This window comes from Microcaecilia unicolor, chromosome 2 (assembly GCF_901765095.1).
Source record: "Microcaecilia unicolor chromosome 2, aMicUni1.1, whole genome shotgun sequence".
Lineage (NCBI taxonomy): Eukaryota > Metazoa > Chordata > Amphibia > Gymnophiona > Siphonopidae > Microcaecilia > Microcaecilia unicolor.
In genome coordinates, this window is record NC_044032.1 from 63,966,830 (window position 1) to 63,981,739 (window position 14,910).

At 43.0% G+C, this 14,910-nt stretch overlaps 1 protein-coding gene across 1 annotated transcript in view; it reads left to right on the forward strand.

The window, feature by feature from the left end:
* Positions 1 to 4,269: 4,269 nt before the first annotated feature.
* Positions 4,270 to 14,910, forward strand: part of GRP (gastrin releasing peptide) — a 29,010-nt gene continuing 18,369 nt past the window's right edge. Inside the window, exon 1 of the mRNA XM_030192091.1 lies at positions 4,270 to 4,458. Coding sequence (XP_030047951.1) covers positions 4,287 to 4,458 — 172 coding nt within the window. The 5' untranslated portion in view covers positions 4,270 to 4,286. The remainder of the gene's footprint in view (positions 4,459 to 14,910) is intronic.

Consider the following 14,910-nt stretch of genomic DNA (forward strand, 5'->3'; position numbering starts at 1 on the left):
TGGTTGAACACGTGCCTTGGAGTCTTGCTAAACAGCAGAGGGAATCCTAATGGACCTCGGCAATAGAGAAAAGATACAGGAACTTTGGAACCACATGCAGGACCTCTAAAAAGAAAACTGGCCTTATGTTCTCTAAACTGCACTGATCTACCAAACAGCTCATGATCAGGCCCTCCATTATCTCTGCAGTGTCCCGCCAGAGAAGCCTCATCAAAGCCAAAGTGAAACCCACAAGTGACTAGACATTCTGACCCGCTTCTAGAGAGAAGAGGTAAGTGAAGTGTCCCTTTAAAGAAGGGGAAGGATGTTCCTTTTTTTCACTGTGGCATTCACAATAGGCTGCAGCAACTGGTGACCCATGCATCATTCCCATCCCGCAGAGTCTATAAACCCTCCCATTTGCAAAGAACTGATGATCAAACAGGTATGGGATAAATGCACAACATGCAAGATGACATGGGCAGTGCAAAGACAGAGGAAAACAACTGGGATGCCATCACAAACCAAAACCAAAGCGATCTGGAGCACCGGAACAAAGAGGCCACAGCGTGCCTAACACTGCTCCTTGAGTTTTTGTGGGCAACTATGCTCCTCCCCAACACTGGGCCAGCAGCCAACCAGGGCAGAGAAACATCTTCGACGTCATCAGGGCTGGGCCTTCCCCTGAGCCAGAAGTGAGCCAGAGGTTGGCATGAACAGTGGCGACACTAGACAAAAGTATTTGGGGAGAGGCACAGGGAAGGCAACCCAAGTATTGGGGGAGGCAAGTCAAAGTGTCGTTTCTATACATCACACCCTTCCCCTCCCCCTTTAAATTAGCTGTAAACAATTCTATACATCCTAAAAGCCTTAGAAACCCCTGTATTCAGTTTCAGCCATTCGATAGCACCATTCAATGAATTCTTCCATATAGGAGTGGTCTGTAGAGGGAGTGGTGGCTGGCCCAGGTGGGGAGGAAGCTGTGCCTGTGTAGGGTTACCACATGGCTCCAGAAAAAGGAGGACACATTGATCCAGTCCGGGTTTTGCTTCCAATGAAAGCAATGGAAGTAAAACCCAGACTGGCTCAATCTGTCCTCCTTTTCCTGGAGAACATCAGGTACACACAGTGGATCCAAAAAGAGTCCTCTCTCATGTGATGTCTTCCCAAACAATGTCTTTATTAAAATCAATAAAAACCCGACACGAATTGTGTTTCGGCCACACCGGCCTGCATCAGGGGTCTATACATGAACAAATATATTGACATAAATAACTGAACATAATACAATAAATTTAAAAACAAAAAATGAATATCATAAGTATAATGATACTCTAAGAACATACTTATCAGCTTTAGTTGAAACAGATGAAACAGCTGAATTGCAATCAAATTGTAAAAGGCCAGGATGTCTAAAAATGAGAAATACATAATAATAAAAAAACAAAACCAATATAAATTTGAATCAATAAATTACAAAAAAATCTTCCATCAAACCACAAGTTGAAGTATCGCACATAGATTTTAAACTGATGCACATATATTTAATACATATACAGAATGCACATGACATATTTTCATAAAACCATAATCATAATATATAATGGACCAGACATACTTTCACATGGATAAATACCAATACGCAGACATCATAATCAAATGTGTAAAAATATATATATATGAAGAATTGTATAAAAATTGAAAAAACTAATACCCAAAACATTGGTAATCTAAAAAATTTTTTTTGAAGATTGAAGAAAGTCCAAGTATCAATGTAAAAGAGAGGACTCTTTTTGGATCCACTGTGTGTACCTGGTGTTCTTCATTTCTCCTGTAGAGAGATCACCTTCTGTGGTTGTTTCTCCTTTTTCTGGAGCCGTATGGTAACCTGTGCCTTCGCGGGTGGCCTGTCATGTTATTTCGGGCCAAAAGCCATGCAGCTCACGACCTTCTATTTATGGCAGAGTTAGCAGTAAATTTGAGAGACTAAGACCATACTCCACACCCTGCCTTAGCAGTGACATTCATTGTTATTACGGTGTGTGCCAAACTAACCCATTTGGAGACACTGCCCCTGGACATCTTACAAGCTGTCCTGATTAAATTGCAGATTCCTCTAGCCTTGCATCAGGATTGCTGCTGTTTGTCAGAGAAAAGAAAGAGCCTGGCAAAGGACGGGTAAGGGTAAGCTGGCTTCAAATGGGGTACCACCTGGTTACCTGCGCCCTGCGCCTCCTTCACCTACTATTCAAGGGAGCCCAGTTCTCAAGACTGGTCCAGCGCTCCCTGATTTTGTGCCATCCTCCCTCCCCAATATTGTCTACACCTTCTTATTCTGAATGCACTCTGTTTTCTTTTTCCTTTGCACTAGTGTTGAAATCTGGAGTGGCAGATGCTGCTTCTTGCTCTCTTTGAGAGGTGTGGTAGCCGTGTTAGTCCACTTTTAAAAGTAAGCAATAGCAATAAAACAAAATAAAACATGGAAAAGAAAATAAGATGGTACCTTTTTTTATTGGACATAACTTAATACATTTCTTGATTCGCTTTCGAAGGTTGCCCTACTTCGTCAGATCGGAAATAAACAAGTGTTGGTAGATGACAGTATATATAAGTGAAACATCAAAGCGTTCCAGTGACAGTCTGACAGGATGGGGGTGGATAGGTGAGAGAGGAAGAGGGACCGGTGAGATATGCATGGAGACAGGAGGGTGACAAAGCGGTACAATTTTATGGTTTCTAATGGGCTAGAAAACGCAGATCTTTGTTAAGTCCTGTCTGGTGGGTGTCGAAATATTTAATCATTCTGACTTCAAAGGTCATAAAGCCAGCAGACATGACAGCCTCTTCTTGTACCAGCCTTCTCCACAGTTTCTACCTCATCGCATTGTTTAGGAAGAAGGAACTAGGACGAGGTGCAAAATGCCCTTTAATGACAGCAAATGCCATTACCTTTGTATCGATTTTCATGGGATATTTATCATTTCGGGACTGAGGGTAAAGCCTTTGTTCAGAGTTTGCCTGTCATCACAGGGAGCAGCACTCGAGATCCCCTCATAATGTTGCAGCATGGACAAGTATCATTCATAACCTCCATACTACACAAATTAACACGGGGACTCACTGAAACACAACACACACACAAGAACACATACACATATATAAGGAATGTATAGTCATCCAGCACACACATAGTACACAAAATACCGATCTAAGTATAAAAGTGACATTAAAAAAAAAACCCACACAGGCATTCATGGACAATCATGTGGTTGTCATGTCGGTCCACATGTTCACATTTTTTTCTGTGCTTTTATTATTATTATTAGCATTTGTATAGCACTACCAGACGCACACAGCGCTGAACATCTGACACAGAGAGACAGTCCCTGCTCAATAGAGCTTACAATCTAAAGTAATACAGACAGAACAAGACAATAAGGGCAAGTACTGGGTGAGAAGGAACAAGGGGAGGCAAATGGGTAGTGGCTAGGAGCCAAAAGCAGCAGTGAAAAGGTGGGTTTTCAGCATAGATTTGAAAATAGGTAGAGATGGAGCAAGACGTACTTTTATAGACAACACACTCCCCAAAGTGTAAAGGAAAGGATGCAAACAGACCCGTCGTCCATTTATGAGACACCGATAAGGCAGGAACCTGGACAGCTAGAGATAACACATCATACTGCTGAAATGAAACACGAAAATAAAGCCGAGGTTACACGGCACTGAGGCGTGACACAGGCGTTCCAAATAGAGACAGACAAAAAAACACAAAGAAACAGAACAACAGAACTGACTCCCCCTCCCCCAGTGCACACACCACACACACGCACATACCGAGGATGGATGTCCGAATACAACTAGCACAGATAAGGGACAGTGAACGCGATGAGTGAATTACAGCGTGATCGGTTTGCACAAAGTGGATCAATATATGCGTTGTATTCATACGTGTTTGCAGGGGGGGGGGGGGGTGCTGTCCCTAGTTTACCTGAATATTCGCGGTACACCAGGTGCCTTGTTGCACAAATAAAGTTAGTCCCGGACCACCTTCCTGTTATCTCCCTGTGCCTGCAAAGTGCAGGAGCTTTGATGAACATTTGGTGACAGGTGAGCGGGGATCTAAGTGAGGGAGGGGCTGCTGTTTAGCCTACATTGACTAACCCCCTCCCCCCTAGGTGTGAGGCCTGGGCTGGTCCGGGTCACACAGACGTCAGGAGGCATCCCGCACACCGCCTTATAAATAGCGCTGGGAACGCGCGGACCAGACACACACACACTCTTCCAGCCAGAGCCGGAACGGTGCAGCCATGGCTGGAACGCTCCCCTGTCGCAGAGTCCGCAGCCTGCTCACTCTTGTCCTCTGCACCTTAGTCCTTTTCAAGGTGCACCTGGGCCGAGCGTCTCCTTCTCAGCAACAGCTCCAAGGCGAAGAGGCTCTTCTCTCAAGAATCTACCCCCGGGGTAGCCACTGGGCTGTGGGTAAGAGACCTGCCCTCCTCCCCTGCTCCCCAGTCCTCGCTCACTCTCTGCACTCTCTGCTTCTTCCTCACTTGCAGGTGCGATCGGACCCCCTCCTCCCCTTACTCACCTCTACCACACTTTGGAAGTCCTACTTAGTAGCTGTCTCTTGTCTTTGTAAGCCACATACGATTTCTTTTTTTTTTTCGTTAGTGACTGACTCATTCTCTTTGTACCTCAAGTTACCTTCAGACATATATTTTTCCTCTTCCCTTCTCCCTCTTCCTGATGTCTTATTTTCTCGGTCTCTGACTGCCACCCTTTTATTACTACTACTACGAATCATTTCTGCAGCGCTACCAGTCGTAGGCACCGCTTCACAACTGAACATGAAGAAAAGACAGTCCCTGCTCAAAAGAGCTTACCATCTAAATCAGGACAGACAGACAGGACAAATATGTTCTGTCTTTTTGGCTACATTGTTGGGTTGTGTCTTGCATAGACAACACGCATATGCGGTACTGTGCGAGCCAAGGAAGCTTGATGGTATTTCTCAGACATTCTAGTCAGGGTTAGGCGAATATCTCGGGTCAATACTAGATGGAAATGAATGCGCCTATTTACTCGCAGGATGGAGAAAGTCGTTCAGATTTGCCCTTAAGAAACCATTGCACCTCTTCTTGCGCTCAGTAAAAATGCTAAACTACTTAAAGAAAGTGAAATATAAAGGCAATAAAACCATAAGCTGGAAGAGGAGAAACTTTAGCCTCGGTACGCTTCCCATACATTTTTAGGTTTTTTTTTTAAATTTTATGTGTGGCTTGTATTTTATTGCGTATTAATTGTATCCTAGACTGCCTGGCTGTTGTAGATAAAGACTTTAATTTATATTCGCAAAAACGATAAGATACAGCAAAGAAAAAAAATAGCTATTTTATTAAAGGTTTGACTTGTGCATCTAATCATCTGCACCCTGCTGTTTTTAATTGGAACGTGGACAACAGCTGGATTGGTGAGGTGTTTAGTAATGGTTTGCCAAGATGTGACATTTCCAGATATGTTTGCTGTACATTTTGGTTTGTATTCCCTATTATGTGTTGACACAATGGCTGAAACAGATAAGCCTGAAGAGGAAATAGGAAAGGAGTATATTTTAATTGGAATAGCAGGGTATAACTGTACATTATCTGTGATTTCTGGACCAGACAGGAGTACTGTTCGTTTCTTGGAAAATTTCAGATGTTCATTACAGATCCTATATGGGACGGGGCTCGTTTGTTAATTGTTTCGAGACACTGCTTTACCCTTTGGCCATAATGGGATGAATTCGTTGATAAATCCGGAGCAAAGCTTTTCTAAATGACCCCCCCCCCCCCCCCCCCCCCCCCCCCACGGTCTCTTAGCAGAAGATTCTCTTTCAGAGTAATATTCAAACTAATGCAGGCATTGTAGCAACTGCAGAAGGAATAGCATACATTAGCTTCCACTAGGATGTTTTCAATATGCATTTCGAAAAAGTGAAAGCAAATATTTTCATACAGTGTGGGAAATTCAAAGAGGGAGGCAGGTGTTTTTATTTTTTTAATAACAATAACAATGGTACTTCTCGTCTATTTGAAACTGTGGAGCCGTATTCAGAAAAGAGCCATTCTGTGCCTATGTAAAAAACACTTTTTGGAATACTATTCATAGAAAACTATGGCTGACGGTTGAATTTGGGTTTTTAACTTGCTTTTCTAAATAATGGGCAAGGTTGCTTTGGGCATTTTTAGACTCCACCACAACAAAGTCCCTTCCCCGAAGAGTTTACAGTCTAAATGGGTTTCAGATATCTGTTTGCTTTCATGTAAAATCTAATGCATCTGTGTCAAACAGGAAAAAATGTCAAACCTGTTGGAAAGCTCAATTGAGAAAGATTGCACTGTCTTCCTAGATAGAAACCTGGAAACCTAAAAACATAGGTGTTGTGCCTTTAGCTCATGGCAGCTAAAGGCACAACACCCATCCAGTCATCCTCTCTTTCCTTCTTTGGCAATACTGCAAACAGTACTTGTCTCTGGCTTTATTCATTTGTCTACTGCAGACTCTAAAGGATCCCACGTGGATGTACTGTACCATGTTTCTTATATTCTGATTTTATTTTTCATTGACTGGCAGTGTGTTCATGTTTCCACACATTACTGTGAAGGAATCATTCCTCACTCTAAACCTTCCAGCCTCATACCTTGACTCCTTATTCTAGAACCTTCTCTACACACTGCCGCCTTTTCCGCGTTAGTTATACCTTTGACATAACTTGTTTTAAGCCTAATATTTATCCTCAATCTTCTCTGGTCTAGTTCAAATCCATTACTTCAACTTCTTCTGTCATTGTAGGTGGACAATAACCAATCAGTGTCTTAATTGTAGCATGCAAAAGTGTTTCAAAGTCATTTCAATTAAAATTTTAATTGTGATTAATTGCATGATTAAAGGTATGTTATTTTTTTTCTCACTGCAGCTCTTTGTGACTCTGGGCAATGGATTTACCCAGAGGCACAAGGAGCTGCATTGTGATGGTGGTGGTGGTGGGGGGGGGGGGGGGGGGGGGGGGGAATAACATACCTTAAATCTTGTGATTAATCACAATTACAAATTTTAATTGAAATGCAGCCCTAAAAAAATTTTTTTAAGTAATGAAAACATAAAAAATACAAAAAACAAACTGGAAAATTACAAATCTAAAACAGCAAGCAGAATAGCTATAAATAACCTTACAGTTTTCACAGCCTACTTCAGAAAAAGAAGCCTAAAAATATCACTTCATTGTCTTTTCCTGGATGGTATGGACATTATTGCCCCTCTGCCAGCATACTGGTGACAGCTCCCCAATATGCCTAACTTTCCAATCCCTTCCTGACAACTTCCTCTAGTTCTTCCAGTTGACCATTAGCAGGATTCTCATTTACCTGCTCCCGCCTGTGCTGCCTCACCCGCCTGCTCCGCAGTAATAGCCTGCTGTTGCTCTGTCCATGCAGAAGTATGCCACCTGCTAGTTAAAATTATGCTAGGAAAGCAGCAGGGAAAACATTAATGCCTTTTTCCTGTGTCACATTGCTTTAATTCAGAGATTGTGTTGCTACCACACACAGCACAGAATTCTAGTAGCCAATCAACCTTGGGGAAAATTGGATTTTTAGGTACAATCCTGGACACTGGTGCTCTGGACCCCATGGCATCCTTATCTTTCTTGGCTTCGGAAATTAGAACTGTAGTAGGAAAGGTTTTGACCAGAATTAGAAGTGGTAAGGGCAGAGGGAGGAGAATTTGTGGAGCTAGCAAGCAACCCCTTCTCCTCAGCTTACTCCACGAGTCCAACCTCTTTCCATACACAGTTGCATCAGCATTGGTACTTATCTTAAGTTGTGGCTATGTTGGCCATGAGAACACTTCACTTCTATCCTTTCTCCACTATGCCAATTTATTTTCCAGGAAGGTTCAATGGTGCTGATGGCATTCCTATTGTCATTCCTTCCCACCTTTCACTCTGGCAGATGCTGGACAGAAACTTGATCTGCTAAACACAGTTATGAGGTGAAGTGGGAGATAGAGGTGACTACAGTAGCACAGGGGAGGAGATGGGGGTACTCTCAATTAGAGCTTGGTGTAGCTGAGAGTGGAAGGGAAGACAGAGGAGCCCTGCGAACATGGGAGTTCTCCAGAAGTCCCAGTGCCTCTCCGTATGCTCAGCTGCAGAAGTATTGGGGAGTAGGCATCAATTTCTTAATGCTCCAGTGTACACAACAAAATTCAAGAGACCACAGGCTCTCTCAGCATAACAGAAAGGAGGAGGAGCAGTGACCATTAAGATTGGGACTCAAGATTTCCTGGATTAGGATCAAGAACTTTTCTGTCACAAATATAGGTACATAGAAAATGGCAAAAGATAAAGACCATCATGCTTATTTTCGAAAGAGAAGGGCACCCATCTTCCGACACAAATCGGGAGATGGGCATCCTTCTCTCAGGGTCGCCCAAATCGGCATAATCGAAAGCTGATTTTAGGCATCTTCAACTGCTTCCCGTCACGGGGACGACCAAAGTTCACGGGGTCGTGTCGGCACCGTAGTGAAGGCGGGGCTGGAGCGTGATTAAGAGATGGGCGTCCTCGGCCGATAATGGAAAAAAAAGAAGGGCATCCCTAACGAGCATTTGGCCAACTTGGTCCATTTTCTCTTGCGACCAAGCCATGAAAAGTTGACTGAACTGACCAGATGACCACCAGAGGGAATCAGGGATGACCTCCCCTTACTCCCCCAGTGGTTACCAACCCCCTCCCACCCTAAAAAAAATTTACATTTTTTTTTTGCCAGCCTCTATGCCAGCCTCAAATGTCTTACCCAGCTCTCTGACCACAGTATGTAGGTCCGTAGAGCAGTTTTAGTGGGTGCAGTGCACTTCAGGTAGGCGGACCCAGGCCTATCCCCCCTACCTGTTACACTTGTGGTGGTAAATGTGAGCCCTACAAAACCCACCCAAAACCCACTGTACCCACATGTAGGTGCCCCCCTTCACCCCTTAGGGCTATGGTAGTGGTGTACAGTTGTGGGGAGTGGGGTTTGGGTTTTTTGGGGGGGCTCAGCACCCAAGGTAAGGGAGCTATGCACATGGGAGCAATATGTGAAGTCCACTGCAGTGCCCCCTAGGGTGCCCGGTTGGTGTCCTGGCATGTCAGGGGGACCAGTGCACTACAAATTCTGGCGCCTCCCACAACCATAGGGCTTGGATTTGGTCGTTTTTGAGATGGGCACCTTCAGTTTCCATTATGGCTGAAAAACGGAGACGACCATCTCTAAGGTCAACCTAAATGTTGAGATTTGGGTATCCTCCACCATATTATCGAAATGAAAGATGGACGCCCATCTTGTTTTGATAATACGGGTTTCCCCGCCCCTTCATGGAGCCGTCCTGCGAGGACGGCCCCAGTAAAACTTGGGTGCCCCATTCGATTATGCCCCTCCACATAACCTATCAAGTCTGCCCATCCATACCATCTACTATCCCATCCTCTCTCTTAGAGATCCTATGTGCTTGTCCCATGTTTTCTTGTATTCAGACACAGTCTTCTCCATCGGGAGGCCATTTCATGCACCTATCACCCTTTCCATAAGAAAGTATTTCCTTAAATTGCTCCTGAGTATATTCCTTTTCACCTTCATCCTATGTCCCCTCATTCCAGAGCTTCCTTTCAATTGAAAGAGAATCACCTCCTATGTATTTATGCCATGGAGGTATTTATATAGCTATATCATATCTCCCCACTCTTGCCTTTCTTACAGGGTATACATATTGAGATCTTTAAATCTGTCCCCATAAGCTTTATAATGAAGACCACTAACCATTTTAGTAGCTGTCTTCTGGATTGGCTCCATCTTGTTTTTGTACCTTTTTGAAGGTGAAGTCTCCACAAAATGGGATCTCACCAGAGACTTATACAGAGGACTATTACTTCATTTTTCCTACTGATCATTCCTCTATGTGCTCAACATCCTTCTGCCTTCCACTGTTACCTTTTCTACCTGTTTATCCACCTTAAGATTATCAGATATGATCACCCCTAAGTCCTGCTCTTCTTCTGTGTACAGAAGTACTTCACCCCCTATACTGTTCCACTCCCTTGTGTTTTTGCTATCCAAATGCATTACTGCATTTTTTTTTAGCTTTAAATCTTAGCCACCAAATTCTGGACCTTTCTTCACACTTCACTAGGTCTCTCTTCATTATCCATGCCACCAGGAATGTCTACCCTACTAGAAGTTTTGGTATCAGACAGCCTTTCCACAATATCACTCGTGCAGGATCAAGGACCGGTCTCTGTTGCACACTACTGGTAACATCTCTTTCCTCACAGTGAAATCCATTTACCACTACCCCTTCTCACCTTCCACTCAACCAGTTTCTAAACCAGTCAGTCACTTTAGGACCCAGACAGAAGGCACACAGTGTATTTATAATTTGCCTATGAGGAAGCATGTCTGAACAGAGCATTCCCATAGGGCGAATCATACTCAGCACTGGGATAATTTAAGGAAAGCACAGCAGTTCTGATAATACATGTAACTGGGAGAATCACATATGGCTAGATCATGATCTACAAGGAAATGGGTAGGAGAGACACAGATTGGCTTGCAAGGTTCATAAGAATAGTTAGGGAACATGTAGGTGAGTGAACTTCTTGCACAACATCCATCAAGAGCAGAGAATGCAGCACATAGCACCAGTTTGAATAGTAGACAAGAAGGAATTCCTGAGTATTGAAAACAACAGAGACTTCAGGGGCATTTGTTAACATCAAGAGGGATTGCTTGGCAGCTGAGGTTGAGTCACCCAGATTCATCAATGCATTCTTTTTCTTCATGTCCATTTACCATAATTATATTTCTTTCCATTGATGCTGAGTACTTTTCAATGCTCATGAGCTGGCCTCAGTAAATTCCCGCACCATACAGGAGACCTAGGTCCTGCATGGTCTGGTAGGTTTTCACCAGTTGGTTCTTGATGTACTGACTGGATTATAAGAATTTAGGTGGTCCAGCTTTCCTCTGCCCCTGCAAGAAGTTGCTCAGTGGGACTGTACTCATGCTAATTCCAAGAGCAAGATCTCCATGTCAAGTCTGTCACATCTTCCTAGGGAGTCATAGATGTGGTGTTAATTACTTGCATTGTTATGAAGAAGATCCTGTCAATTTGTTTAGTTTTTTGCTGGTGAGACTGTGCAAAGGGTCTTCTGTTTGCCATGTCCTCTTTTTGACTGACAACAGCTATTGGAGTGCCAGATGCAATTCTAGAAAATATATACAAGCTGTTAAGATTAGTTAGTTTAAGGAAATGTTTGATAATTAGCAGCTGTCATTCAGCACCAGGTTGATTTTTGTCACAAGAGCAGAACAATCCCATAAGGAGCAAGTGTACTTGGCAATGGATTATGCCAAATATAGTTGAAGTTTAATCAACACAATTGTGATGAAAAAAGAGAATGATAACTGACCTGTGTCTTATTTAGACTTGGTTGAAGTTGATTCTTGATATTTACGTGTATCAGTCTGGCTATAGTTTTTGTCATGGTGTACTTAGTTTTGATGCCTGAGCTACTATTTGCTGGCCACCAGCATAAGTCTTCTTGTGTTTGGTTGATTTGTATATTTATTCATGTAGATATTAAAAAGGAATTGAATGCCAATACACTTCCTGTTATAGATACCAGTTTGCCATAAAAGTGGAATCTTTCTATAAGTATTTAGATGAGCGGACAAGCTCACAATCCTTCATCTTTTCATAGATCTCCAAAGTAGCATCCAGTAGTTGACAATAGGGATGGGCTGTCATTTGCAATGATATGGGAAATGTCAATGACATATCCCGTGTAACTGCATGTCATTAAACAAAAATGAGCAAAACAATCCCACATTTTGGGCCAGATTCAGTAAATGGTGCTCAAAATTAGGCACCAGGAAAAATCCATGTCAAGCGTTATTCCATAAAGGGCTCTCTGGGCTGAGCACCTTTTAGAGACTAGCACTTACCCCCAGATTCTATAAATGGCTACTAAAGTTGCTCATGGAAATCATCGCACATTGCCTATTTGCACATGCAACTTAATTGCTTAACATGCTAATCAGTGCTGATAATTGACCACTAACAAGGAATTATCGGCACTAATTGGCACTAATAAGAATTTACACATGCAACTTTCTAAGCGCATTCTATATAGTGATGCTGCAAATTCTAATGCGCCGATCAAAAAGGGATGTGACCATGGGAGGGGCATGGACGGGTCATGGGCATTCCTGAAAATTATGTGCTACAGCACTGTACCTGAAGTTTGGGCACCTTTTAATGCCCCTCTCATCGCCACTCCTCCTTTTGGATGCACACAAGATACTCGGTGCACAGCAGTGGCGTAGCTACATGGGGCCACGGGGGCCTGGGCCCCCATAGATTTGTCCCTGGACCCCCCTGCTAATGACCCTCTCGACCACCCCTCCCGCTGCCAACCCTTTCCTGCCGCCGCTGTTGGCTACCTTTGCTGGCAGGGGACCCCCAACCCCCATCAGCCAAGGTCCTCTTCTTCCTGTGCAAGGCTTCGTTCTGTTTCTGTGAGTCTCTCAGCAGGGTCGTCGGCAAGGGGGGGGGGGTCAAAGTTGTTGTTGGTGGTGGTGGTGGCAGCGGCGGCGGCAGGGGGGGTCGGCAATGGCGGGGGAGGGGGGGCTAAAATGTGCCCCCTCACCTCGGGCTCTGGACCCCCCTCCCGCCGAAGTCTGGCTATACCCCTGGTGCACAGTGATATAGAATAGTACCTAGGCAGATGCAAACATAGTAACATAGTAAATGACAGCAGATAAAGATCTAAACGGTCCATCCAGTTTGTCCAACAAGTTAAAACTCATTTTACATGGTATGTGATACTTTATATGTATACCCGAGTTTGATTTATCTCTGCCTTTCTCAGGGCACAGACCGTAAAAGTCTGCCCAGCACTGTTCCTGTACTAAAAGTTCTGAAGCTAATGTCGAAGCCCCTTAAATTTTACACTCCAGTATATAAAATTTACACTCCAGCCCATTCATTTCTATTCAGCCACGATTAGGGCGCAGACCGTAGAAGTCCGCCCAGCACTGGTTTTACTCTCCAATTACCGGCGTCGCCACCCAATCTCCACTAAGATTCCGTAGATCCATTCCTTCTAAACAGGACTCCTTTGTGTTTGTTTATTTATTTATTTATTTATTTGTAACTCTCATATCCCGCGCTTTCCCACTTATTAGCAGGTTCAGTGCAGCTTACATTGTATTTCAGGTTTATAAAGTAACATAGAATGGATGCAGCCGTAATAAAGTGAATAAAGAGGTGGTCAATTGGATGTGGGTAAGTTAGTTGAGCAAGGTAGGAGGATGGTAAAGGTAGGGAGTAGGAGGAGGGTGTGTATTGGGAATAGTGTGATGTTTAGTAAGGAAGAGTGTATAGTGAGGGGTTATCCCACGCATCTTTGAATTCCATTACCGTTTTCATCTCCACCACCTCCAGCGGGAGGGCATTCCATGTATCTACCAGCCTTTCCGTGAAAAAATACTTCCTGACATTACTCCTGAGTCTGTCCCCCTTCAACCTCAATTCATGTCCTACCACCTTCCCATCTCCAGAAAAGGTTCATTTGCGGATTAATACCTTTCAAATATTTGAACTTCTGTATCCTGTCACACGTAAGTCCAAATTAGTGCAATTAAATCAATAATTGATTTTTAATGGCTTAACAAAATTAATTTGCATGTGCATCTGCCCTGCCTGCCCAAATTTGGAATCGGGGGTTTGTGTTTTTTCATGTGTTGATAATAGTGTGCACTCTTTGCAAACAGTGCAAACCTGTAATAGCAAAATGGTCAAAGAAACAAAATCTAAAATGACACAAAATCAACATTTTCCAGCTGCCCACCCCTAGCTGACAATGCCATATACTATTGAAAGCTTGATGAAAGTGATACCAGTAATTTGCCACTCCTGATGTATTGAGGGAGAGTCAGCATCTGACCTCTGTATGACTTGCCTGATTGAAAGTAGGCTTCCTTGTAAATCGCAAAGAACTTTATGATTGCAACATAAAAACACTTTTAAATGACTAAAATAAAATAACCATTTGTGCATTCTTGATGAAACATCCTGCTCTCTTCTCCTTTTCAACAAATGTTATCTTTATTTAAATTTAACAATACCTTACAAGAAGAATATTTGTAAAACAGAAATATTGATGCAGGAATATCTAGAATACAGTTTGAATTAAAAAAGGAACAAAGATAAGGGAAAAGTAACCAAGGAATCCTACCCTCACTTTAGATCACAATTTACCCATGGAATTGGGGGTAGGGGGTGGAGGGAGAGAACAGAGATTTCAAAAAACATATTAGGAGACATCTTACATAGAAACATGACAGCAGATAAGGACTAAATGGTCCATCCTATGGACGCTGCATATGTCACACACTTATTGTTTCCAAAGAAACAGATAATCCAATGTTGGAAAACAAGCTTGACTTGAAAAAGACAGGTCTGCTCAGTACTAAAATGACAAACAATATCAACTGAGATAAATGTGATCATCCCGTGGTACTATAATGTATTACAAATGGTGTGCTAACTGTTATAATAAAATCTAAATTAATGTAATGAACTAATCATCTAACCATTGTGATAAAATCTAAACATCAGATAATAAACCCATGTTAACTTCTGTAAACGTTTTCTTTTCCATGTCATTGAAGATTCCCAGTGGCTTCAAGCGCTGTAGCCAGTGCAATAGGACCATCTCTGGTACAGACACTCATTCTTGGTGTCTTCAGTGTTTGGGGCTTGAACATACCCCTTCCAGCTGTGTTCTTTGCTTTCGTATGAAGAAAAGAACCCAGTTGGCCAGAGAGGATCAGAGAGAATTTTTAGAGCCAG